The following is a 27,006-nucleotide window of genomic DNA, read 5'->3' as shown; positions in this document are numbered from 1 at the left end:
CGGTCTTTTAAAAAATAAAAATAATGTGTGGCTTTTAGAGTCTCCTTGAGAAGTCAGGTGTAGTACTACCTCAACTTGATGTAGTCCACGCTTTGTTGATGCCCATGGGAGGCCTGCCCCTTTCTGAACAGAAACAGGAGCAGAGGATGGGGCGTGGGGTGGGGAGAAGTAGGAGGAGGGGATGGGAGAAGTGGGGGGGAAACTGCAGTCAGGATGTAAAGTAAATGAAAGTAAATAAAGTAAATTTAATTAATAAAAAAGTTAAAAAAAAAAAAAACCAGGCATGATGCCTCATGCTTTGAGGCAGGCAGATCTCTGTGAGTTCAATCCCAGTGTGGTCTCACAAATTGAGTTCCAGGAGTACATAGAGAGCCCATGTCTCAAAAAAAAAAATAATAATAATAATAATGATAATGACAACAATAAATAAAAGCATATGGTAGAATTAAGTTATTGATACATAGACCACAACAGCATAATTAAAGACATTACAGTTATAGCTTTTGGAATCAAGCATACATGGATTCAAATATTCCATCTTGTCATCAAAAAACTGTATATGTAATTTACTTTTTTAAATTTTCAGTGCCTCAGTTTCCCCATATGTAAAATGGGAATAATAATAGCTTCTACCTCAGAGATATGAGGTCAGGAACTTACTGGGTAACAAGCACTTATGGCAATGTCTGTCCCACTTCCTGTTCCACTCAGCTGTCAAGACAGACAGACACTTATTGCAGAGAAAGGAGAATCCATCGATTATGGGACTCGGGGATGTTTGCAGGGTGTGTGGAGAGTAGAAGTCAGTTAGAAGGAAGGAGAGTTGTAGGGCATGGAGCCCTGGCTCCGGGGTGGAACAATAAAAAGTTGTACTCCTTGCTCGGTAAACTGGTGCTGTCATCGGTAATTTCAAAATACCCTAATGGAAAAATTGGAACTAGAACCCCTTGGTCCCTAAAAAAAAGATGATGTCATGGTGCAGCTGGGCCAGATGCCCAGGATGGACTCAGCCACGAAGGAGGGTGATCAGCCAAAGTTGGTGAAGCGCCTGCACCCCCTTCTAACCTACGGTAGTGAGCGGTTGGATCACGACCGTGGTGATGGTGCAGCTGGCTCTTTGTCGGGCTGTGGTTTGAGGATTTTGGTGCAGTGACCCCTTCCCCTTCTGGCTCTGGGAGCCTTTGGGTTAGATGTAGGAAGTAAAAGTGTTTTAAGCCAGACCTCCAGTAGCCCCAAATGGTTAATCGAACATTTGGAGCAGGAGCTAAATTTTATCTAAGGAACAAAACCCTTTAGTGGTGGAGCCTTAGAGGATCACAGCTGGTAAGTGAGGGACAAGCAGGAAGAATAATTCACTGTGGTTGATCTTCTTTTTATTTATTTATTTATTTATTTATTTTTGGTTTTTCGAGACAGGGTTTCTCGGTGTAGTTTTGTGCCTTTCTTGGAACTCACTCAGTAGACCAGGCTGGCCTCGAACTCACAGAGATCCGCCTGCCTCTGCCTCCCGAGTGCTGGGATTAAAGGCGTGTGCCACCATGCCCGGTTCTTGGTTTTACTTTTTTTTTAAGGACAACATCTCATATAGCCCGGCTGGCTTCAAACTTGCTGTGTAGCTGAAGAGGATTTTAAACATCTGATCCTCCTGCCTCTACCTCCCAGGCCTGGGCCGCCATACCTGTCATTCCCACATTCCTTTCATTTCTTAACTTACTCTTCTGAGGTGCCAAGGATCAAACTTGGGGACTCTGAGTGCAAGGCAAACACTCCATCAACTGGGCCGTATCTCAGCTTGTGCAATGGTCACTTTTAACTGGAGACTTTGATAGAGCGTCCAGTTATCAGGGTCCACTGTCTCTCCTGTTCCTGCCCAGTAAATCCAGATCATTAGCTTGCCTCCAAAGACCCTTCCTGAGCTAGCCCAGTCTCTGCTTCCTGCCCTACCTCCTCTCTCGTCTGCAAAGCTTCAGCTTCCTTAAATTGCTGGTCCTCGGCCAGAGCTTGACTCTGTTCATGCTACTCATTATATCTGAAGTAATTTACCATTCACTGGCATCCATTCTTCAAAGTTTAATTTTGACCATTTAAGCATAAAATTGTCCCGAGCTTCTCTAAATTATTCCTGCACTCAGGACATATTATTCTTATGGGGCATTTCCAATTTTGTAGCATCCAATTAGGTCCTGGGGCTGGATCTGTGCTTCGTCTTTGTCTCTCTGTCAGCTCCTGGCCAAGTGCCTTTCTGAGTAAAGTGCTTGAAAACGTTAATTGAATGAGTAGCTATAAAGACTAAACTTTATCAGAATAATTGATTTTTTTTTCCAGTAGCAGCCCTGAAAGATGAGGGAACAAGCAGGCCATTGCTTTTGGAACAGTTGATGCATTATTTATACCATGAGTCTCAAAGCACTTTAGGGACTGAGGAGAGGCCTTGGTAGGGACAGTGTTTGTTTGCCTTGAATGAAACCCTGGGTCCTGTCCCCCCAGCATGGCATAAACTAGACGTGATGGTACATGTGTTGAATCCTAGCACTCAGGAGGTAGAGACAGGAGAATCAGAAGTTCAAGTCATCCATGCCATAGAGTGAATTTGAAGCCAATCCGGGCCACACGAGGCTCTGGAAACTACTGTTCTTACAGTTCAAGTGTCCAAGCACTTTGTCGGATTTTGTTTAGTTTTGAGAGAAGCACTGTGACGGTAGATGTAGAGCAAAGCCACACTAAGACTGAGGAGCCTGGAGATGCTTTGCGCACCGTAGACCAGCACCTGTCTACCCTGCCCCTTTGCCTCTGCAGGATGGAGCTGCGAAGGTGACGTGTATGGCCTGGTCCCAGAACAATGCTAAATTCGCTGTCTGCACGGTGGACCGCGTGGTACTGCTGTATGATGAACATGGGGAGCGGAGAGACAAGTTCTCCACCAAACCAGCCGACATGAAGGTAGAGTGAACTCATGTGGACTCTAACATGTTACCCTAGAAAACTTGGTAATCTGCCTTCTAGCCGTAGACATGGGAAATGGTCTACGCTTTTCCTCAGTATAAACCTCCTGGTCTTTTGGGACAGGTGTGTGTTTGTTTGTTTGTTTGTTTGTTTCCCTTTCATTTATACTCATTATTTTTGTTTTTACCCCTAGTACGGCAGGAAGAGCTACATGGTAAAAGGCATGGCTTTCTCTCCTGATTCCACTAAAATTGCCATAGGACAGACTGACAACATCATCTATGTCTACAAGATTGGAGAAGATTGGTGAGGATGGGTGGGAGGTGGGTGTGGCCCACAGAAGAAGAGGTGGGCATGAGAAACGCTTTGCTGGGATAGGGGTGGGGTCAGGCGTGGAAAGCAGGAACGCCCTAGAGCCTGATGCTGTGGTGGCCATCCTGTGCCTGCCCGTATGTCCTGCAGTCCCGCCTCGGGAAGGACGAGTGTAAGGCCAGCGGAAGGTCCCGAGAGCCAGTGCGACACTGTGTCTTTGATGTAGCCCCAGGGCTTCTTGGGCACCCACTCACATCTCCATCAGACCTCCCACAGAGGGACAGGAAGCGCTAGTCGGCCAGGAAAGGTTTCCGGTCTTGCCGCCTTTCATCCCCATCACGTCGGGCAGTTTATCTGCGGACGTGATTTTCAAGTATGCGTCCTTGTCTTTGTTTACAGGGGTGACAAGAAGGTGATCTGCAACAAGTTCATCCAGACGGTAAAGTTCGCCGATGCGCAAACACCTGCTTATCTGCTTGGAAATGTCACCGGGCTTGCGCCTGCCAGTGTCCAGCCCTGATTTGACCTGCTGAGGGCTGGTGTGGACTGGCTGCTCATTGTCACCTACCGAGGAGCCTTGTCGTGTCCCCTCCTGGCCTGCTCCCCCTGGAGAAGACTGGGGTGGCGGTGTGTGGTGGGTGTCGGGTTGTTGTGCGTGTGCGAATCCACACAGGCAGGGTTACCTTTCATCCTTTCTCCTATAGAGCGCCGTCACTTGTCTGCAGTGGCCTGCAGAGTACATTATTGTCTTTGGACTGGCCGAAGGCAAGGTAAAGGAGGGGAAGGAACCCCAGAGTAGGTGTGAGGTGGGGATAATGGTCCTGGGGAGGTGGGGGAGAATATGGTTTCTCTTTGTCCCTGGAGCTCAAGTGTGGCCTTCATCTCAGTGCCCGGGCGGAATTGAAAGTAGCCTAGCCAGACTTCTGCATATTCTTGATGTTTCAGGTTCGCTTAGCAAACACTAAAACTAACAAGTCGTCTACCATCTACGGGACAGACTCTTACGTGGTGGCGTTGACAACCAAGTGAGTGGAAAAAATAAGACTGGGAAATGTCGGGGAAAACTGCATTTGACGGAAAGGGGACTTTCACGGTGGGTATGTGTATATGTGTGTGTGTGTGTGTGTGTGTGTGTGTGTGTGTGTGTGTGTGTGTGTATGTGTGTGTGTGTGAGTCTCTCCCTCTGTGTCCACCTCTCCGCCTTTGCCCTTCAGTTGCTCTGGGAAAGGGATCCTCTCGGGCCACGCAGACGGCACCATCGTCAGGTATTTCTTCGATGATGAAGGCTCTGGAGAGTCACAGGTATGCACCACGCATACTCTGGGGTGGGGTGGACATTCCAGGGTCTGTCTCCTCCAGGGTCGGGGGGAGGCCGAGGTATTGGGGGAGGAGGCTGGGAGAGTGCGATCTTGGAGAGAAGCATTTGGGTGCCGCCACAGAGATCTGCGTTCAGGAGGCTAGAGCTCACTATTTATAGGGAGGAGTGGGTGGAAGGGACCTTGAGAGAGGGGGAGAAAGACTGAGGGGGACAAAAAGTGAAAATTATTTCCACTTATGTAAATACATACATATACACAAATGTGTGTGTATATATATATGTGTGTGTGTGTGTGTGTTTACGTAACACACATACATCCAAGTACCTGGGGGAGAGAAGTTAACAGGCCAGCAAGCTAGCTCAGCAGGTAAAGGTGCCCCATGCCAAACCTGTCAGGACCCACGCAGTGCAAGGACAGACGTGACTTCTGCAAGTTATCCTGTGCCCTCCAACCCCGTGCACACAAGCACAGATGTGCACACACATGCAGATGCACACACACAAACACATACAAATCAATAAAATATGAAGGAGGTAACTATTTTCTTGGAAAAAGAAAAGATAGACATAAAGAGAAGTGTGGATGTTTTGCTCTGTATAATTCAGTACTGTTGAATCGTTTACATTGTGAGTTAACTGTGTAACTAATTACATTTAGCCCTTTTTGAAGCCGTGTGCTCTCTTGGGCCTAGACAGTGTAGGCTACTGTGTGTGGTCTCCCTTTGGGTGGCTTTACTAGTACATACCAGAGATCTCCAACACTCACACCACTGTGAGTACAAGGCCAACAAGTATATACATATGGCACGTGTGTGCTCATGACCCGAAGGATAATTTGTGAAGTCTTCAGAATTAGCGTGTGTTGGTCAGTGTGGGGAAATGTTGGCAGGAAGATTTTTTTTTTTTTTTTCTCTGCAGGGTGGGATGGTCAAGAGTGTGTGGATCAGCTGCCAAGTTGAGGCATTTCTAGGGTGGCATCCACAAAGTACAATTGAAACGTTCTGTCTCAGGGGAAGCTGGTTAGCCATCCATGCCCACCCTATGCCTTGGCCTGGGCAACCAACAGCATCGTGGCTGCGGGCTGTGATCGGAGGATCGTGGCCTATGGGAAGGAAGGCCACGTGCTGCAGACTTTCGACTACAGCCGTGACCCTCAGGAGCGGGAATTCACCACAGCCGCAGCAAGTCCTGGAGGCCAGTCTGTCGTGCTGGGCAGTTATGACAGGTAGGTCCCCCAGCCAGCTGTACCGTCTTTCTCTGTGGACTCTCTGTGCTGGCCGAGTTGTCCTGGACTGCAGCGGGAGCGTGGACAGGAGCCTCGTCTGTTGAAAGGGACTCTCAGCTTGTCGTCCGCTGGCATGCTGGCGGCTTCAGAATGCACTGAGCTGCCGCAGCCTGGGACTCCACAGCAGAATCCATCACGTCCCCTGCGTCCCCACTTCAGACTGGAGTTCACCCCGCTGTGCCATAGGTGTTGCTTCTGTTTTGAGGGGTTCTTGAGAAGAACTCTGCGTAGCCATCTTTTTCTCTTGGGTGCCTGCGATGGCCTCTGGCATGAGACGTACAGCCACTGTTTGGTGAATGAATAAAGAACGAAACACCAGCTAAGCAGCTGGGGTCAGGTCCCCTCTTCTCTGTCTGTCTGTCTGTCTGTCTGTCTTTGTGGCCTTTCAGTCCCGTGTGTCCCCTTACGTGCCTCTCTTCTTCAGCTGCTACCCTTTGTTTTTCCCTCTTCCCTCTCCTGGCAGTCTGTTTGTCTCCCCTGTCCTGCTGTCCTGCCTTCTCTTCTTCTGGCCTTTGTTGTTGTCTTTGATTTTTGAGACGGGGTCTCATTCTGTGGCCCATCTAGCCTGGAACTCACTCGGTAGACCAGGCTGGCCTCGAACTTGCAGTGATCCTCCTGCCTCTGCCTCCCAAGTTACAGGTGTGCCCCACCGCACCTGGCACCCATCTTTTTTTTTTAATTAATTTATTTATTTATTATGCATACAGTGTTCTTGCATGCATGCCTGCAGGCCAGAAGAGGGCACCAGACCTCATTACAGATGGTTGTAAACCATTATGTGGTTGCTGGGAATTGAACTTAGGACCTCTGCAAGAACAGCCAGTGCTCTTAACCTCTGAGCCAGCTCTCCAGCCTGGCCCCCATCTTCTTGCCCCGTCTCCCTTTGACTTCCTTGACTTCCTCAGCTCCCTCTGCACCGTTTTTACCCTCCCTGCTGGGCTGCCTTGCTGACCCCTTCTTTTGCGCCTGCTTCCCTTCCTTACGGAGTGAGATGGTTCCCTTTCATTACTAGCTCATTTTCACTCTTTACCTTTCCAGACTGCGGGTGTTCAACTGGAGTCCTCGAAGAAGCATCTGGGAAGAGGCCAAGCCCAAGGAGATTGCCAACTTATACACCGTCACTGCCTTGGCCTGGAAACGGGACGGCTCACGACTCTGTGCGGTGAGTTCTTCTTGCTCCTTTCTGTATTGGTGATTGTCTCCACACCAGACTCAAATGCTCCCTGTGCCAAAGCACCACTGTGACATGAGAGATGCTCCAGCTGCCTTGTGACTTCAACCCAAAAATCTGCTGTTAAAGGCAGGAAAGAGAAACTTACACTTTCCTGGAGACCCCAAGGGACACACTTGTCCAGGGGACCCTGATTTCTCCCTCGTTATCCAATCCACTTGCGATGCCTGTCAGTCCTCTTCTGATAGGTCCACAGCCTGGCCACTCTGGTGCTGGCCGCTCGTCTAGACGGTGACCCCAAAGACTGAGGTCCTGAGGGTGTATCTAGACACCGTCCCCGAGGACTGAGGTCCTGAGGGTGTATCTAGACACCGTCCCCGAGGACTGAGGTCCTGAGGGTGTATCTAGACACCGTCCCCGAGGACTGAGGTCCTGAGGGTGTATCTAGACACCGTCCCCGAGGACTGAGGTCCTGAGGGTGTATCTAGATACCGTCCCCGAGGACTGAGGTCCTGAGGGTGTATCTAGACACCGTCCCCGAGGACTGAGGTCCTGGGGGTGTATCTAGACACCGTCCCCGAGGACTGAGGTCCTGAGGGTGTATCTAGACACCGTCCCCGAGGACTGAGGTCCTGGGGGTGTATCTAGACACCGTCCGTGCCAGCACACCCATGCGTTGCCTTCCACGCTGTCCCTTCCTCTCTCAGGGCACACTCTGTGGCGGGGTGGAGCAGTTTGACTGTTGCCTGCGAAGGAGCATTTACAAGAACAAGTTCGAGCTGACGTATGTGGGACCCAGCCAGGTGAGCAGCCGATGGCCCATCATGCCGAGATCGCCCATAGCTCATCCGTCCTCGTGACATTTCCCCACCTGCTGGCCACAGCCACAGTCACATTCAACCTTCATCGCTCTGGCAGAGCTGGCGTAGGGGACAGAATGTGTCAGGGCGACTTCCTGGCAACTCCCCTGCTGTAGAGCTGTTCTGTCCTGTTGTAAGGAAAGGCTTAAGCACCAGGCTCAAAAGTGCAGGGACTGGCACCTTTATCTTCCTGGTGTAAAGCAGTCTGTCTCCCCAGCGCTGCCCACTAGAGGAGTTGATGAACAGGATCACGAGCTACCATAAAGCTCCAGAACTGTCCTCTTAGAGACACGGTTTCACTCTCCCTCTGTCCTTCCCTGCATTTATTATTGCTTTGTTCCTTTACCTTTCCATTCTCTCCAGAAACATTTATCCTTTCCCTGCTGTTGTTAGTGCTGCTAAGGACTGAGAATACAAAGGTGATTTATCTGGAAGACACTGTACCAGGGCCAGAGATGTGGCTCTTATTATTCTTGCAGAGGATGTGAGTTCAGTCCCCAGCACCTATGTTAAGTGGTTCACAACAATCACTTGTAACTTCAGCCCTAGGGGATCCAACACCCTCTCTGCACTCACCTTTGTACACACCTACATACATAATTAAAAATCTTAGAAAGAAAGAAAGGAAGGAAGGAAGGAAGGAAGGAAGGAAGGAAGGAAGGAAGGAAGGAAGGAAGGAAGAAAGAAAAATAGATAAATAGATAGATAGATAGATATTGTCGTCTGGCATGTGGCCAGTGAGTTTGAGGCCAGCCTGGACTACATAGCAAGTTCCAGGCCAACCAGGGCTACATGTCTCAAAAATAAATAAATAAGTAAATTCAGAAGTAGGAGAGGAAGAAAAATAAAGAAAAATCTAATCTCGGCCTTGTCCCTTACCAGGTGATAGTGAAGAACCTATCTTCAGGGACCAGGGTGGTGCTCAAGTCCCACTATGGCTATGAGGTGGAGGAGGTGAAGATCCTGGGAAAGGAACGGTACTTGGTAGCTCACACGTCAGACACGCTGCTGCTCGGAGACTTGAACACTAACCGCCTCAGCGAGGTAGGAACCGAGAATGGCGAGGTGGGTAATGGGATGTCTTGGCTTGCTAATTCTAGAGACACAGGGCCCCAAGAAGTAGGATCCCCAAAGGAGACCATTCTGATGCTGGTGACCTCGTTTTAATAGTGAGAGGTGTGGAATCCTGGCGTATAAATTTCCGTAGTTGGACTGTGTTTTGCCGCCGTCTCTCAGAATTGTGGGGACCAGGGCAAGAATCTGATGAGCGCATCTTTTGTGTAATGTCAAAGCCTCCGGGCACGCCGCCCCTTCCTCCCTACTGACATCCTTCCAGCCTTGTCCTGGGTCGTTGTCCACACTGTCTCTGACATTTTCTCCTCACTCTGCAGATAGCCTGGCAGGGATCTGGTGGCAATGAGAAATACTTCTTTGAAAATGAGAATGTGAGTAGAGCTCGGTTCCCCGCCACCATTTCATGAGCCCATTCCAGCTCCTAGTCAGAGGGGTGAGCGGCAGGGGATGGGGAGGCTGCAGGCAAAGGGTGGGGACGAAGCAGGAGGTGAGAGAAGCCGCCTTGACCCCAGTATCCCTTCCACCATTTTTCTCCACGCCTCCTTCCTCTTCCTCCCCAGGTTTGCATGATCTTCAATGCTGGCGAGCTGACCCTGGTAGAATATGGGAGTAATGACTCCTTGGGTTCTGTACGCACTGAATTCATGAACCCTCACCTCATCAGGTAACCTCACAGGGGTCTCTGAACCCTTGAAATCCAGAAGGATTCCTTTTTTTTTTTTTTTTTGGTTTTTCGAGACAGGGTTTCTCTGTGTAGCTTTGCGCCTTTCCTGGAGCTCACTTGGTAGCCCAGGCTGGCCTCGAACTCACAGAGATCCGCCTGGCTCTGCCTCCCGAGTGCTGGGATTAAAGGCGTGCTCCACCAACGCCCGGCTCAGAAGGATTCCTTTTGAGCTTCTGAACTGTGTGCCCCCAGATCAGTCTAAAAATGTTATCCCACGTGGTACTTCAGAACCATCAAGAAGACCCTAGGCTGAGCCCATTTTACCTCACCTTGTTCTTGTCGCAGCGTCCGTATCAATGAGAGGTGCCAGCGAGGAATGGAAGATAATAAGAAATTGGCTTATCTTGTTGATATTAAGACTATTGCTATAGGTAAGATGCTCTTATCACTTTACTATGGAAACAGATACCTGTATTGCACTTCGGTATCATGGGATCATAGTCACTGACAAGTCCAGGAGTCTGAAAGGTACCAGGTGAACACATAACCTCATTTTTACAGCCGTTATAGGAAATATTTAATTCCCTGTGGGTATGCCTTTTCTAGCTATGGATATATAAATGCACAGGCCTATCAGATAGGCCTGTATATTTAATTTCCATCTTCTCTAGTAATATATCTTAGGGTCAGAAAGTTGTGAACAGTAGAGAAGAATTAACAGCAAATTTAGGAATTTTCCTGTTTAGATGCCATCAAATCATAGACTCTTTAGAACTGGGAGGGCTGTATTTTTTATGTTTATATCCTTTATTATTAGTAACTAGTCACAATAGAAACTTAATTTGCATTTCACAAGTGTTTCATTTATAAATATTAACTTTGTAATTTGTATCACCAAATGTTCTAAGCATGGAAGGAAGGATGGAGAATAGCTTAGCGTCCTCCAGAAAGTGTAGAGACGAGCGTGCACAGCTGTGTGAATGGGACTCTGGCGCCAGCTACCCAGGCTGTACTTGCTACAGTGTGAGCTTACCGAAGTTAGTCTTTCTTAGTTTCTTCACCCACGGAGAGGGAGCGAAGACAGTGCCTGCGTCAGAGGGGAGCACTTAGACCTCTGCCTGCCACACAGTCATTTAATACACAAGCTGCTGATCATCATGGCATATCGTTAATCCGTGATTACCCATGCCTAGTTCTGTTGAATCCTAACATGTTGTTGCATTTACATTGAGTCTTTTCCCTCATCTCTTACTCATGGGCATTTAGAGTGTTAATTTTTGTTTCTTTTTGGTTGCTTTGTTTTATTTTTTCAAGACAGGGTTTCTCTATGTAGCCCTGGCTGTCCTGGAACTCACTCTGTAGACTAAGCTGCCTTTGAACTCAGAGATCCACTTCCCTTTGTTTCCCAAGTGCTGGGACAAAAGGTTTGTGCTACCACACCCTGCTGAGTGTTAATTTTTTTTTTAAGGTTTATTTATTTTATGTGTATGGATATTTTGCCTGCATGCATGTCTGTGCACCATGTACATGCCTTATGCCTTTGGAGGTCAAAAGAGGGCATTGGGATCCCTTGACTTATAGACGAGTGTGAGCTGCCATGTGGGTGCTGGGAATTGAACCTGGGCCCTCTGGAAGAGCAGTCAGTACTTTTAACCACTGAGCCATCTCTCTAACTCCTAGTTGTTTGGGTGTTTTCGTTGTTTGTTTTGTTTTGTTTTTTATTCACAGCAATGCTGCTTGCTGAGGTCTATGCTTAGGGTAGAATTGCTGAATCAGCTTAGGGTAGAATTGCTGAATCACAGAGGGGCTGTGTCTTTAACCTCACTAAGTGTTTCCCATGGCTCTCCAGAGAGGTTCATCAACCTCAGTTCCTCTCCCAGTTAGAATTCCTCTTCTTCCACATCCTCTCCAGGACCTGAAATGCCTGGTGTGTGTGAAATGCTATTGCATTTATTATTAATCACTTGGATTTCTCCTTCTGTGACCTGCCTGTTCTTATCCCATATGCATTGTGAAAGCCAAGTGTTTTGTTGAAGATAGAAAATTTTTACGTATGTATGTAGCCTCTGATGGGTACTTACATTGTAGATTTTTTTTTCCCTCAGTCTGTGTGGCTTGACTTTTCTCTCTCTTAGGTGTCTTTAGTATTGAGACATTTAAAGAATGGATTATACTTATTTATGTCATGGAACTGGTTTGGGGACATGCATGCCATGGCACTCAAGTGGGAGTCAAAAGACAACCTGAGGTGCAGTGGGTCCTTCCCTTCCACCAGGTGGCTCTAAGGGATCAAGCTTTAAAAATTAATTTAGGGGCTAATGAGATGACTTAGCATCTAAAGGTACTTGCCACCAAGCCTGATGACTTGACGTCAGTTCCTTCAATAGGGAACTGACTCCTGTACGTTGTCTTCTGACGTCCACATGTGCTCCTTGCAAAATAAAAACAAATAAATAAAAATGCAACTAATAGATTTTTAGTTTAAAAAAATTAGGGTAGAGCTTGGTGGTAGACTGTATGGCAGGCCTGCGTTCAATCACCAGATCTACCAAAATAATAGTAAGAATAATTGCTGATTTTTTTGTTGTTGTTGTTGTTTTTTGTTTTTTTTCGAGACAGGGTTTCTCTGTGTAGCTTTGCGCCTTTCCTGGGACTCACTTGGTAGCCCAGGCTGGCCTCGAACTCACAGAGATCCGCCTGGCTCTGCCTCCCGAGTGCTGGGATTAAAGGCGCGCGCCACCACCGCCCGGCTGAATAATTGCTGATTTTTGAGGTCTCATCTAACAACTTTTTCCCTTCCTCCCTCCTGTATTTTAACATTCTTAAATTTTGCTTTCCACCTGGAATTTATTTTTGTGTGTGGTGTGGGTAGGGTTTTTAACATTATTTTCTCCATCTGTTTAGCCGTTCACTGAAAGCCCACTAATTTGTTAGGCCATCCTGTCATAAACCAAGCTCTCCTACACATATGGGCCTCTTCTTAAGATAGTTTCATGTTTCATGAATATTACATTTCACACTGAGCTCAGAAATGCAGGTATCTGCAGTGGGAATGATATGTAGGCCAAGAGGCCTAAGCTTCCGGTGGCCATGGTAAACTGTGAGACTTCCGACAAGTCCATTCCCTCCTCAGGGGTCATTTTCAGTATATGTAAAATGACATAGTTCTTCAATTTTCTGAGTCACCAGTCCTTTTTAATGTAGTGAAAAGTATAGGCATTTTCCAGAAAAAAAATGCATGTATATCAAATTTTGCATACATTTCAGTGTTCCCAGGAATCCTTGTAGCTCAAACATGGCTTGCTCTGGATTGGTTTTGGTTGCTGTTTTCTTTCTCGGTGTTTGGAGGCAGGGTCCCAAGTTGCCCAGATTGGCTTTACCCTTGAGTACTGAGGTTATAGATAGGAGTCACCATGCCTGCTGTCATGATTAACATGTCTCCAAGTTACCAGCCTGTGTACCGGCTGGTCTCCGTGGGCCATCTTCCTGACCCAGCCTTTCCGAACTGTGCTCGAACTCTGGGCGGGAGCCACTCGGCTGCACTGAGCCTGGCTTTCCTCGAGGCTCCCTTCTGCTGTTCACTCTGAACCCACTGGTGCCGTCTCGGCTTGTGCACTCCATTGCTCAGGGGACCCCTTGGAGCCAGTATGACGTCACCGAGGTCACTTCATTCATCAGCTTTCTCTGGTACCCAGTGACACACTCACCCTTTTTTACTTGTTTTTTTCAAGACAGGGTCAAACTAGGTAGTGGGAGCTGGCCGACATAGAGGGGCCTGGCCGCCAGCTCCCTCTTTCGGCCTCCGATTTCTGAGGGCTGGGGTTACTGCAATGTACCACGTCTCCATGAGATCTTTTAGTTGCCTACAAAGTCATAGTAAAACATCTATAATTCTAGACAATGTCTAGTTCCTTGACAGGGTTTCTCTGTGTAGCCTTAGCTGTTCTTGGCTGTCCTGGAACTCTCTCTATAGACCAGGCTGGCCTTGAACTCACAGAGATCCACCTGCCTCTGCCTCCCGAGTGCTGGGATTAAAGGCGTGCGCCACCATGCTTGGCGAAACCCAGTTTTTTAAGCATCCTAGAAATATTGTGCAGTATTTATCATTTGCAGTCCCCACTGGTACCCCTGGACTGATAAAATGTTCTTAAAGCCCAACGTGATTGTAAGGCCAGCATTCTCCGGACAGCTGCAGCCCTGGACATGGCTGGGGTCCCCCTAATTCCCCTGTCTCCTGTGCAGTGGATCTGATTGGCGGCTACAACATTGGTACGATCAATCACGAGAGCCGTGTGGATTGGCTGGAACTTAACGAGACTGGACACAAGCTTCTCTTCAGGGACCGCAAACTTCGTGTGAGAGGGGTTTCCTTCGGCCTGGGCTGGTCCACAAAGGGCATGAAAGAAACTGTTGCCAGGGGCTGAGGAGCCATGCAGGGCATAAGTCCCATGTGCCATCAGCATAGCAGAAGGGACAGAGAATCGTCTGTACGCTGTCACAGCCTGTCCTAGGTACCCTGAAGGAGATTGTCTTCTGATGGGGACAGAGTCAGGAAGGGTGTTCCAGAGGTGGTTCTCTGACTGTGCACCAGTCTGTCCTCCTGAAGCTGCGGCCCCCTCCTCAGGTCTGGCTGGCCTCTGCCCAGTCCCACTCCACCAGTGCGCCTCAGCCACACTTAGCTGAAGGTGTGGAGGCTGGCTTGAGAAGTCCCTCCTTGTACTTCCGTATTCTCTTCTCAGTATGGCCTCACCAGAGTTCAGCCTCTCGTGTGATTGGTCGTTTCGGTGAGAGCCACACTGCAGACCGTCGGCTCATTTAGTTTAATTTGGGAGCCTTGCCTGTTAATCTGGCCCAGGGTTACTCTAAGAACAAAAGTCCGACCTTCACCTAATCACACCTTGAATGTAGGTGTTAGCTTGTTCGGTCATCTCCTACTTGACCAGAGTCAGGATATACCAACTTAGCATCAACTCCAGGGGCTGGCAACTCAGTACATCACTGACTGGTGGTCGTGTACCATGGGGACATGGGCAGAATCGGAGGACATCACCACGGCCCCTAACTGTGCTGTCTCCCTCCTCCAGCTGCATCTCTATGATATTGAAAGCTGCTCTAAGACAATGATCCTCAACTTCTGCTCCTACGTGCAGTGGGTTCCCGGGAGTGATGTGCTCGTAGCTCAGAACCGCAATAGCTTGTGTGTATGGTACAACATTGAGGCACCTGAGAGAGTCACCATGTCCTCCATCAGGGTATGTTGACACCAGCAGACCCCAGACGTGTTCATTAATTAGTTAGAGCCCCGAGGAGAAGTCTGTGAAGGCTGCTTGATTTTCTCCACCCACCCCCCATAATCTCCCCGATGAAACGGGCAAGCAGAGCTTTCGCTCCCTCCCCATACTGGCTTCAGATTGTCCTTGCCTGGGTGTCCTGACCTTGTATCACGTTCCTGGAGATGAGCCCACCTGGGTTCCCGTGGCCCTGGGACTGTGTGGAGTCACCAAAGGGAGTTCTTTCTAGTCTAGAAGAGAGACCCCAGTGGGAGGGATGGTTCCATGCCATCATCCTTGAGCTGGCTCGCTGTTATAGGCCATTCAGAATCTCTCCTTTCTCAAATTACACATGAAACACTCTCCACTGACCCGTCACACACACACACACACACACACACACACACACACACCATCCAAAATCTGTTTGAGATATCCTGGAACCCTTAACAGGCGCTTGAAGGCTCAAGGTAGCCAGCATGTAAGCTTCTCTCCCCAACAAATTATATAAGGACCTTCAAAGTCTTTGACTCTGATTACCTCCCTTTTTCTTTAGTGGTCCAGTATTTTAATTCTACCTTTAGATCTTTTTAATTTTATTTACTTATTTATTTACTTATTTACTTATTTATTTATTTATTTATTTATTTATTTATTTATTTATTTATTTTGGTTTTTCAAGACAGGGTTTCTCTGTGTAGCTTTGGAGTCTGTCCTGGATCTCACTTGGTAGCCCAGGCTGGCCTCGAACTCACAGAGATCTGCGTGGCTCTGCCTCCCGAGTGCCGGGATTAAAGGCGAGGGCCGCCACCGCCGCCGCCACCACCACCCAGCTACCTTTAGATTTTTTTTTTTTTTAAGATTTATTCTTTTTTTTTTAAGATTTATTTATTTATTATGTATAGTGTTCTGCTTGCATGTATTTCTTCAGGCCAGAAGAGGGCAGCAGATCTCATTACAGATGGTTGTGAGCCACCATGTGGTTGCTAGGATTGAACTCAGGACCTCTGGAAGAACAGCCAGTGCTCTTAACCTCTGAGCCGTCTCTCCAGCCCTACCTTTAGATTTTTAAATTACATTTGTTTATTTTATATGTGTGTATATGCACATATTCACAAATACCATGGCATATATGTGGAGGTCAGGGGACAACTTGTGGAGGTCGGCTCTCTCCTTCACCATGCGGGTCCTGGGATTGAATACAGGCCAGTGAGCGCCTCTGCCTGTCGAACCTTCTCTCTAGCTCTTAGTTCTGACTGTTGCTGCTGTGCTGTGCTGGGATCAAACCCAGCATGCTTCAGGCACGCTATACAGGTATTTACCACTGCACTGTAAACTACATGCAGTGGGTTTCCAGGGTTAGGCCTTTAGTTTTGATGGGTTTTTGGTTTGTTTTTTTTTTTGTTTGTTTGTTTGTTTGTTTGTTTTGGTTTTTGGTTTTGGGGGGCTCTTTTTAGAAAATATTTATTTTATGTTATGTGTATGTTTGTTTTGCCTACATTTATCTGTGCACCACATGCAAGCCTGGTGCCTGTGGAGACTGGAAGAGAGTGTCAGGTTCCCTGTAACTAGAGTTACAGATAGTTATAAGCTGCCATGTGGGTGCTGGGAGCCAAACCCAAGTCCTCTGAAAGAGTTAACCACTGAGCCATCTCTCCAACTTGAAAGTCATGCTAGTCTTGAACTTTCTATAGTCCTGCCTTTACCTCCTAAGTGCCTGAGGGCTGGCATTACAGACCTGTGCCATCATGCCTGGCTAGTAAGGGTTTTTTTTCTCCCAAAATAGTCACCATTCATTTTCATTTTCTCATTCTTTCTCTCCCTTCTCCCTGAATGACCTGGAACTTGTAATATAGCCCAAGCTGGCCTTGAATTTATGCTCTAGCCTCTGCCTCCCTGAGTGCTGGTACACAAGCATGGGCCACCACACATGGCTCATGACGTCATCATCTTATGGGTGGAGTTTAGACTTGCCACCAGGATATTTCTCTCGTTCTCTGCCTGCAATGTTGGTCTCCCTTCAGGAATTACTTTTCTTCCTGGAGAATATCATTTAGAAATTCCTGCGGTGAAAGTCCTTGAGTGGAAGATTATAATCTCTCAGTTTTTGATGATCTGAAAGTGGTTTTGTTTAGCTTTTGTTCCAAAAACACTTTTGGACTCAGTACCTGACTGACTGCTAACTCTTCTTAGCTTTTTGTAACATGTTATCCCGATAACTAATTTGCCTGTTGCGAGCACCTGAGTGCAGGTGCCTGCTGAGGCCAGAAGAGGGCACCAGATCCCCGGGGCTGGAGTTACAGGCTGCTGGGAGCTGCCTCATGTGGGCGCTGGGAGCCAAGCCCAGGTCCTCTGCCAGAGCCGTCGGCTGTAGCCCTTTGTTTCTAAAACCTGCTTTTCTTAGATGTTGGGACACTTGACTACTAATTTTTTCTATGTAGTGTTTTTCTTCCTTGTGATGGGGTCTTGCTATGTAGCACAGACTGGCCTCAAATTCCTGGGCTCAGTCCTCCTGCCCTCGCCTCCTGAGAGACAGGGGCTGTGGGCACAGGCCAGCTCATCAGGTTAGGGGTGTGAGGTTTGGTTTGTTCCAGTGGATGGCTAGCAATTGAGCCTATGCATTAGAAGTCAGTTCTCTAGTACTGAGCGGTACCCCAGCCTTTATATATGGATTGAAATGTTATTCCGTTCAGCATATGTTGCGTTTCCTGTAATTGCGAACGCGCTTATCTTTCCTCAGTCTTGGGAACTTCTCAGCCACTCTCTCAGAACACGGTTGCCCTTCTCCCAGGAATTCTAACTAAGCATATGCTACATGTCTTGTTCTGTCTCGTTTGCCTTTTCAGCTTCTTCTCTGTTCCTCCCTCTTGCCCCCTGAACATTCTGGATAACGTCTTCAGATCTCTCCCTCCCCTCATCTGTCCACTCTTCCCTCTCTGCTACTTAAGCCACCACTGGGGTTTTTACCTCAGAGTTAAATTTGGGCAGAGACCTTGTCCGTGTTCAGTGTCACATGTAATTTCATTACAGTGCATTATCTATAACTGCTATTTTTAGAGATCTAAACTTGCCGGGCGGTGGTGGCACATGCCTTTAATCCCAGCACTTGGGAGGCAGAGTCAGGTGAATCTCTGTGAGTTCAAGGCCAGTCTGGTCTACAGAGTGAGTTCCAGGACAGCTAGGGCTACAGAGAAACCCTGTCTCAAAAAACCAAAAAAAAAAAAAGGGAGACCTGATGGTACACACTTAAATCCCAGAGCTGGAGAGGCAGAGACAGGCAGACCCCAGGGCCCAGCTTACTTGGTAAATCCCAGGGCCAAGCTGAGATCCTGGCTCATGAAAGAAAAGGTGGACACCTGAGCTTGTCTTCTGGCCTTCTCGCGTGTTACAGGCACAATCACATGTCTACATGCAGACACACAAGTACAGACATTAGAGGTACACACACACACACACACACACACACACACACACACACACACACACACACCTTAGTCTGTAGTACCGCTGAAGAACTGGAGGCCGCTCTTTATTGGTGTCCCTCCAGGCATCGGAGCTGACCTCTGTTAACTTTATTGCCACAGCTCGGGCATTTTTATCAGCCTGAGAGAAACAGCGATAAGAAACAAGGCCACTGTAATTCCCTGGGTGTGAACCCTGGGTTAGGTGGGAGCAGGCCAGCTCTGCAGCTGGCTGGTCGGAAGCACTGACCTGGCACTGGGCGGTGGGGGGGTCCCGTGCAGGGTGATGTTGTAGGCCTGGAGCGAGGCGGAGGGAAGACAGAGGTAATGGTGACCGAAGGCGTGACCACAGTTGCCTACACCCTGGACGAGGGCCTTATTGAGTTTGGAACAGCCATCGATGACGGCAACTACACCCGGTGAGAGGCTGCTCACAACCAGTGTGGCGGGGAGCAGTGTGGGTCCAGGGACACCTGCAGTGACCCCCTAGCTGCCATAGCTCTGAGGGGCCCTGCAGTCGTGGGAGGAGCCTAGACAAAACGGACAAACACTTCTGGCCTTTCTCCTCCCTCCTCCCACCCCAGCTCCAGTGTTCCTCGGCTTCTCCAGATCCTCCTTCACGCCTGTACTCTGCTTCCCTCCCTCTCCAGGGCGACAGCCTTCTTGGAGACCCTGGAGATGACTCCAGAAACAGAGGCAATGTGGAAAACCCTGAGCAAACTGGCCCTGGAGGCCAGGCAGCTCCACACTGCCGAGAGGTGAGAGCCATGGGGAACTGAGATGCCGGCAACTAGGGGGCCCGTGAGTGGTCACCTCCGGGCTGCTCCTGTCCTGTGTGGAGGCACTGCTTCTCCACACACACACACACACACACCGCCAACAGTCTGAGCCCTCCCTGCTGCACTTACTCCAAACCCCCTCCCATCCTAAATTTGAGGAATCATCTTTTAAAAAATAGTTTTCAATTTTGTGTATAAGAATGTCACTGGGTGGGTATGTGCGCAGGTGCCTGCCCAGGTCAGAAGAGAGTGTCCAGTCCCCTGGAGCTGGAGTTTCAGGCAGTTGGGAACCACCGTGCTGGAGGTGCTGGGACTCAAACTCCAGTTTCTACAAGAGCAGTGCACACTCCTAACTGCAGAGCCATCCCTCTGCCTCCGAATATGCCCCAATATTTTTGCTCCCCCTTCTTTGTAAGCTTCTCCCTTAAGAGTTTGTTTCTTATTTGCACTGTTGCTGTTTACATATTTGCTTTCTTCTGTTTTATGATGTGGAGAACCCAGCCAGGAATATATGCTTATCAGACAAGCACTCTGCCACGGAGCAGCGTTCCCAGCCCAAGAGATTTTTCTTCAAGTTTTTAATTTTTTAAGACTTGGTTATTTTTAACTGGGTGTGTATTGGTCGCTTTACTGTTATTGTGATAAGACACCGTAACCAAGGCAGCCTATAAAAGAAAGCACAGAATGGGCTTACAGGTCCGTGGGGTTAGAGTCTAGGATGGTTCATGGAAAGCATTGTGGTCTGGACAGCTGAGAGTCATGTCTTGGAACCAGCAAACAGGCAGCATTGGAGACGGCAGCAAGCTTTTGAAACTTCAGAGCCCACCCCTAGTGACACACCTACTCCTTGTTAGGCCACACCTCCCGATCCTTCCCAAACAGTTCCACCAACTGGGGACCAAGTCTTCAAACATCTGAGCCTGCGGGAAGCATTCTCATCCAGACCACCACAATGTGTCTGTGTGTGTGTCTGTATGTCCACATAAGTGTGGTTCCTGCAGAGGCCAGAGGTGTAGGGTCCCCTGGAGCTAGAGCTCCAGGCAGTCATGAGTCTCCTTATGTAGGTACTGGGAACTGAACTCAGGTCCTCTGTAAGAGCAGTACACACTCTTAACCACCAAGCCTTCTCTCCAGCTTGCCCAGGAGTTTTTAATATGCCTTCTCTGTCTGTCCTGGGTGTGGTACAGAGGTAACAGACAGAGTTGGGACCTCAGATTCCTTGAGTTCAAACCTTGGTTTAGCTTTCCAAATGTATAAAATTAGGGAGGTTACTCACCCTTTCCAACCCTGGGCTTTGATTTTCTCCATAAAAAATGGGGCACTGATGATCGTATTTCCCACACAGTATTACAAAGCAGAGTGATAGTGGTAGTGGTGGTGAAGAAGTGAGGGGATCTGTGCAGAAGGCTCAGGATGAAAGTGCTTAGTAAACATCAGCTGCTCCTGGGAAGCATCCTTGAGCTTTTTCATCTATACCCTCCTCCCTTGGCCCAATGTAGACCATCAGCAAGTCCTAAGGACTCCATCTTAGCCACGTACCTACCTGTGTATATATCTATGTATGTATGCTCTGTCTGTCTATCTATCTATCTATCTATCTACATATCTACCCATCCATCTATCAATATATCTATCTATCTACTTTTTACTTTTTAAGGTGATCGATGGGCAAAACGTAACTATTTAAAAGGCAATCTGACAGGCACATCATGTACAACAGCAATCGCTTCCTGATTCCCCAGTCATAGACTTTGGACCAGTTTTATAGCACCAGATGTGAATTCCCTCTTGTGGGGCAGGCCTGAACTCCAACGACAAAGTTCTTGGTTACCCCCTAACAGACTTGCCACTTTGTAGCCCTGAGCATATTTTTGCCTGGCCAGTGACTAGCTGCTGCTTGTAGTCAGGTCCCAGGCAATTTCACTGGCCTCCTCAGCCACTGATGACAGTATCACCACAGTCGTTTTACTTCTCATTCTCTCCTCCTCTGTCCATTTGCTAGTTAGTATCTGTCTCCACAGGAATGGAAAATCCCAAGAGTAAGGCTTTCATCTCCTTGTTCCTCTTGGGCTCACTGTGACCGCAGTGCGGGGCACACACACACATGTGTTGAACTAGTGACTTAATGACGGCCCTGTAGTAATGTAACTCTTGGTATTATTGCCTCCGTGCCATAGGTGCTTTTCTGCTCTGGGTCACGTGGCGAAAGCTCGATTTCTGCATGAGACCAATGAGATCGCAGATCAGGTGTCCCGGGAATATGCAAGTATCATCCTCTTGATCATTCGGTCTCACAGGCGGAGGCTTCTGTTAGTTTTAGTTCGTGATCCCTCGTTTTCCAGCCTCTCTAGCGTCTGCCCTGCCCATCCTCATCCCTAAAGTTGGACCACTTTAGAATTGGCTGTGAAGCCTCAGGCTGCTGAGTCCCTTAAAGATCTGTCAGCCTCCTGGCCCCCCTGTGTCCGCCTGCGCTGAATGACCAAACCTCCTTTTCCCCGTAGGGTGGAGAAGGAACCGACTTCTATCAGGTCCGAGCACGGCTAGCCATGCTGGAAAAGAACTACAAACTGGCAGAGATGATCTTCTTGGAACAGGTAATGGGCGAAGAGGGACAGGATGGAGGAGGGGCTCTTGGGAGGGGAGAGAAAAAGAAAGATGGTCTTCTAAAAGTTTGGGGCGGGCGTTCACCCCACGCCTTCCTTAGGTTCCTTCTCTGTGTTGGTTCTAGGCAAACATTCGCCTTTGGTCTTTAATTTCTTCTTCCTCCCCAAACAGTGTCTCAGCTCCTGTCTACTCCAGAACCTGCCTTTGCAACGTTTTATTTTATTTGTTTGTTTGTTTATAAGTCTTTGCAGTTCTTGTGCACAGGGTAGATCCAAGTTTTTTTGGGTTTTTTGGTGGTTTTTTTGTTTGTTTGTTTCTTGAGACAGGGTTTCTCTGTGTAGTTTTGGTGCCTGTCCTGGAGCTCACTCTGTAGATCAGGCTGGCCTCGAACTCACAGAGATCCACCTGGCTCTGCCTCCCGAGTGCTGGGATTAAAGGCGTGCACCACCGCCACCCATCAGATCCAAGTTTTTGTGGAGCCCAAAATTTACACAGTCTGAGGAGCCTTCTTTAAGATAAATTGCCTTGGCTACCTGTGCAAACAAGGAGCCCAGAATCTTAAGCTTCTTGTAGTTTATAGTAAATCCATCCCTGGAGCCTGGTGCACCTGGAGCCAGGTGGTTGAGCATGGGATTAACATGTGCAGGGTACTCAGTTCAGTTTTCAGTGCACACACACAGAACATGTTCGCGCCTGGCATCTTGGTCATGCTGAGCAGGACTTGCTGAGCCTCTGCCTTCCCGGTGCCCCCTTTCTTCCATGTGGTGCCCTTAGAATGCTGTTGAGGAGGCCATGGACATGTACCAGGAGCTGCACCGTTGGGACGAGTGTATCGCTGTGGCTGAGGCCAAGGTATTGTTTCTGTCTTCTCTTCACAGTTTGGTGTCGCCAATTTGAGAAATCTTTCTCAAGTTGGAAGCCACAGGGTCTGGAATGGGGTTGGGGCTGGCTGATATGGTGAGGAATTAACATATTGGTGCCACGGGAGGAGCCACACTGTCACCCAGGAGCAGGAGAGACATGGCATTCCCAGCTCCCTCTATGCACGCCCAGGGACACCCGGCCCTGGAGAAGCTGCGCAGGGATTACTATCAGTGGTTAATGGACACACAACAAGAGGAACGGGCAGGCGAACTGCAGGAGAGTCAAGGGGATGGGCTGGCAGCCATCAGCCTCTACCTCAAAGCGGGGCTCCCTGCCAAAGCTGCGCGCCTGGTGCTGACCCGCGAGGAGCTTCTGGCCAACACGGAGCTGGTAGAACACATCACCACGGCCCTCATCAAGGGGGAGCTCTACGAGAGGGTATGTGGACCACCTTTTCTTGGCCCCTGTCTCCAGAACCTGAACCCCTCTCCCCGCCAAGGAGACTTGAGGACACATAGCTCTCCCTGACTGCCAGCATCCTTCTCGGGGAAGCCGACTCCTGACTCTTTGTGTTCAGTGGGTCTCTCTCACTGTAGTCTTACGTGTGTTGACAGGCAGGTGATCTCTTCGAGAAGATTCGAAACCCACAGCGGGCCCTTGAGTGCTACTGTAAAGGCAATGCATTCATGAAAGGTACTAGCTGCTTCTCGGCTGTCTCTCCAGTGTACACTCCTGCCCATCCAGCACCCCAGCATCTCCTTGGGGACATCCATTCCCGTTGACTGGCTTCAGTTCTTCTGCATTCCTCCACCCCCCCACCTCACCCCCACCCCCACCCCCGTTCGTCCATACTTCATCTCCCTGTCCTGTTGCCCTGGGTCCCGTCCCTGGAATTCTGAGCCAAGTGCCTCTTGTATCCCTGGTAGCGGTGGAGCTGGCTCGACTGGCCTTCCCGGTGGAGGTTGTGAGGCTGGAGGAGGCCTGGGGGGACTACTTGGTGCAGCAGAAGCAGCTGGATGCGGCCATCAATCACTACATTGAAGCCAGGTATGGTGGCACAGGGCACAGGGATTTGGGCATGAGGGGAGAAACTGGTGAAGGAGGCTGCCGCAGCCTAAAGGGAGAGACCTCCAAATGCGGGCTCGAATGTGCTTAGGGCCCCCACTCCTTTCCTCCTCCTCATTCCTTACACATATTGAATGTCCTGCCTGACTCTGCCAGGTGCTCCATTAAAGCCATTGAGGCCGCTCTGGGTGCCCGCCAGTGGAAGAAGGCAATTTACATATTAGACCTCCAGGACCGGAACACGGCGTCTAAATACTACCCTCGTGTGGCCCAGCACTACGCATCTCTGCAGGAGTACGAGGTGAGAAGTCCCTTTCCGCAGCATTGAAGCGATGCAGTGCAGGGTAGTAAGGACGTCCCCTAGAACAAGATGGGGGGCAGCTCACCGCGCCGTCCTTGCTGGGCTCAGACAACGTCACTATGAATGAGGAGGCCCACTTCTCGACCGTCATCCCAGCATGACCCAGACGCTGCCTCGTTCCCCAGACAGAGTGAGCTGCAGCTCTCTTCCTGTGCCAGCTCAAGTGATGCTTCATGAACGACTTCAGCATAGCTAGTGTAGATTGTCCCGCAGGGCGGAAATGTGAATAGGTGGCTCAGTGGTCAGGAGCACTTGCTGTGACACTGTGAGAACCTATGTTCGGACACCAGCACTCGTGCGGTCCTGCACATGCCTGGAGCCCAGAGCTGCAGAGGGTGAAGATAAGGATTCCCTGCCTGGGGCTTGCTGGCCACCAGCCTAGCGAAACATCACACGGTCCAGCTTCAGAGAGAGACCCTACCTCAAAGAAACAAGGCAGAGGGGGCTAGAATAACACTCTCTCCTTGTTTCATGTTTGTGTGTGTACGTAACACATGCACATACACCATACACATGCATCACACGCACATACACGCACATACACCACACATGTGCATCACACACACACACACACACACACACACACACACGCATGATTGTCTCTGCCCTGCTTTGATCTAGCCTTTCTCCTAGAGACACGTTCTCCTTGCACTCACCTTTTCTTCGGTATTACCACAAAGCGGTGTGCCAGGCTGCCCGCTATCCCAGTTGACGTCCTTTCAATTTTAGATTGCTGAGGAGCTCTACACCAAAGGAGACCGGACCAAAGACGCTATAGACATGTACACGCAGGCTGGCCGCTGGGAGCAAGCCCACAAGGTAGAGAATGAGCAGTGTCCGTGAGGACAGAACTCTGCGTTAGTGGCCATGTTGCCTCGCTCCCTGGTCTCCAATCCCCCTCCTTTACTGGTTCGCTGAAGGCTAAGAAAGATTGCTAAAATACAGCATGGACAACCTGGATCCCTAGCAATGGGGGAAACATCAGAGCTCCCTGTCCCTTAGCCTGCAGTTCTAACGACGGCTGATGGACCGGGGAGCCAGGCACTCGGAACTCTCACTCCACAGCCCCTGGTCCCTCCATAACTGGCCTCTCCCTACATCGCAGAGCTCCGTAGAGCAAGTGGACGTGTAGTGACGCAGCGGGGGCTACATATCCCAGTCTCTGGTGCCTCAGCAGAGTATAGCTCTTCACGGGCTCCTGGTGGGCCTGGCGTGGCCTGAACTGACCAGTAGAGTGGCAGTAACTAGGTGCCAGTGAGCGTTGGGGGAGAACTCGGAGCTCAAGAGCGGGTGAGCCTCCCTGAGGCCTGGCACCTGAAGCCCCCTGGCTTCCATGTTCACAGCTGGCAATGAAGTGCATGCGGCCGGAAGATGTGTCGGTGCTGTACATCACGCAGGCCCAGGAGATGGAGAAGCAGGGCAAGTACCGGGAGGCTGAAAGGTGAGGAGCGTGGAGGAGGCACGGGTCCTCCCAGAAGCAGCAGCGACAGCAGGGATCTAGCTGTTGGAGGCTCCAGCTGCATCCCGTCCTCAGGCTGTACGTGACGGTGGAGGAGCCCGATCTTGCCATCACCATGTTCAAAAAGCACAAGTTGTATGACGACATGATCCGCCTGGTAGGGAAGCACCACCCAGATCTGCTCAGTGACACACACCTCCACCTGGGCAAGGTGAGCCCTTCCAGCCCCGCCCATCCTCCCAGCCAGTCCCCATCGCCCCTTCCATCCTGACGAACTCCCCTACAGGAGCTGGAGGCCGAAGGCCGGCTGCAGGAGGCCGAGTATCACTACCTTGAGGCCCAGGAGTGGAAGGCCACTGTGAACATGTACCGGTCCAGTGGGCTGTGGGAGGAGGCCTACCGGGTAAGGAGTCCGCGCATCCCTCTTTCCTGTTCTCACATGACTGGTTTTGACTAATGTCACAGAGACCCGAGTGTTGTTGTCAGAAGCACAGCCACGCCTGTATATACGACACTTTCCTTATAATTGTAAGGGCTCCTGGCTTTCCTGGAGCCCACCCCCTGTCCCTAAACACTGTGACCTACGTTAAGAGACCTGAAACCTGGCCCTCTCCGGTGCCGATTTGAAGCGGGATCCTGGTCCTCATGGCCGCTGAGGCAGGAGGCCAGAGACAACAGGGGCAGCCCTGCAGTGGGCTGTGCTCCGGCAACTTTGCTCTACAGGTGGCCAAAGCCCACGGAGGAGCCAACGCCCACAAACACGTGGCCTACCTGTGGGCGAAGAGCCTGGGAGGAGAGGCTGCGGTCAGACTGCTTAACAAGCTGGGGCTTCTGGAGGCCGCCATCGACCATGCCGCAGACAACTGGTGGGTCTCGGAGGAGGCCTCCTCTCCCTTGGCTCCAGCCCACACTGTACAGAGAAAGAAATCTGACATGCCACTGAAAAACAATTCCAAAGGCTGAGGCAAATGTAAAGACGTGAGCCAGGCATGGCGGTACCATGTGTCATCCTGCCACTCAGGGGTGGAGGCAGAAGGATCAGGGGTTCAAGACCAGCTTCAATACACAGTGAGTTTGAGCCAGCCTACACTATATGATACCATGTTTCAACAAAAACGAACAAAAAAGAGTGAAAAATTGGCTAGGCATAATAATGCAGACTTTTAGTCCCACTACTTGGGAGACCGAGGCAAGTAGATCTCGGTGAGTTCAAGGCTGGCCTGATGGACATAGTGAGTCTCAGGCCAGCCAAGGTTACATAGTGAAACCCTGTCGAGAGGGGAGAGAGAGAGAGAGGTATCTTTGGAAGGGAGGTGTTTTATCAGTGGTTCTAAAGAGAAGGGTGAGGCAGGAACAGCATGAAAAGCTAGAACTATACTAAGTAACATTTCTGGGTCACCAGAGTGTAATTCTGTTAAATGAAAAATGTGTATTCTTCTCTTTTATCTGTTTAGACAATTTCATAAACACATACAATGCACTGTAGTCATTCCCTCCCCCTCGCCCTGCCTTATCA

General features: G+C 49.5%; 1 protein-coding gene across 2 annotated transcripts in view; it reads left to right on the top strand.

The window, feature by feature from the left end:
• Positions 1-27,006, top strand: part of Ift172 (intraflagellar transport 172) — a 39,689-nt gene that overhangs the window by 2,068 nt on the left and 10,615 nt on the right. For both annotated transcript variants that reach the window (XM_028874858.2, XM_028874850.2), the window contains exons 2-30: positions 2,797-2,940; positions 3,137-3,249; positions 3,655-3,694; positions 3,960-4,025; positions 4,201-4,280; positions 4,470-4,557; positions 5,584-5,798; positions 6,897-7,020; positions 7,737-7,832; positions 8,772-8,933; positions 9,281-9,334; positions 9,524-9,627; positions 9,973-10,058; positions 13,870-13,982; positions 14,712-14,879; positions 18,641-18,777; positions 19,009-19,116; positions 21,315-21,399; positions 21,639-21,731; positions 22,516-22,593; positions 22,795-23,043; positions 23,220-23,298; positions 23,532-23,652; positions 23,827-23,971; positions 24,761-24,850; positions 25,375-25,472; positions 25,566-25,701; positions 25,777-25,893; positions 26,214-26,356. In XM_028874858.2, the coding sequence (XP_028730691.1) occupies positions 2,797-2,940; positions 3,137-3,249; positions 3,655-3,694; positions 3,960-4,025; positions 4,201-4,280; positions 4,470-4,557; positions 5,584-5,798; positions 6,897-7,020; positions 7,737-7,832; positions 8,772-8,933; positions 9,281-9,334; positions 9,524-9,627; positions 9,973-10,058; positions 13,870-13,982; positions 14,712-14,879; positions 18,641-18,777; positions 19,009-19,116; positions 21,315-21,399; positions 21,639-21,731; positions 22,516-22,593; positions 22,795-23,043; positions 23,220-23,298; positions 23,532-23,652; positions 23,827-23,971; positions 24,761-24,850; positions 25,375-25,472; positions 25,566-25,701; positions 25,777-25,893; positions 26,214-26,356 (3,332 nt within the window). The remainder of the gene's footprint in view (positions 1-2,796; positions 2,941-3,136; positions 3,250-3,654; positions 3,695-3,959; positions 4,026-4,200; positions 4,281-4,469; positions 4,558-5,583; positions 5,799-6,896; positions 7,021-7,736; positions 7,833-8,771; positions 8,934-9,280; positions 9,335-9,523; positions 9,628-9,972; positions 10,059-13,869; positions 13,983-14,711; positions 14,880-18,640; positions 18,778-19,008; positions 19,117-21,314; positions 21,400-21,638; positions 21,732-22,515; positions 22,594-22,794; positions 23,044-23,219; positions 23,299-23,531; positions 23,653-23,826; positions 23,972-24,760; positions 24,851-25,374; positions 25,473-25,565; positions 25,702-25,776; positions 25,894-26,213; positions 26,357-27,006) is intronic.

Source organism: Peromyscus leucopus, chromosome 22, assembly GCF_004664715.2.
Source record: "Peromyscus leucopus breed LL Stock chromosome 22, UCI_PerLeu_2.1, whole genome shotgun sequence".
Taxonomy (NCBI): Eukaryota; Metazoa; Chordata; class Mammalia; order Rodentia; family Cricetidae; genus Peromyscus; species Peromyscus leucopus.
This window is presented reverse-complemented; position numbering and strand designations above follow the sequence as displayed.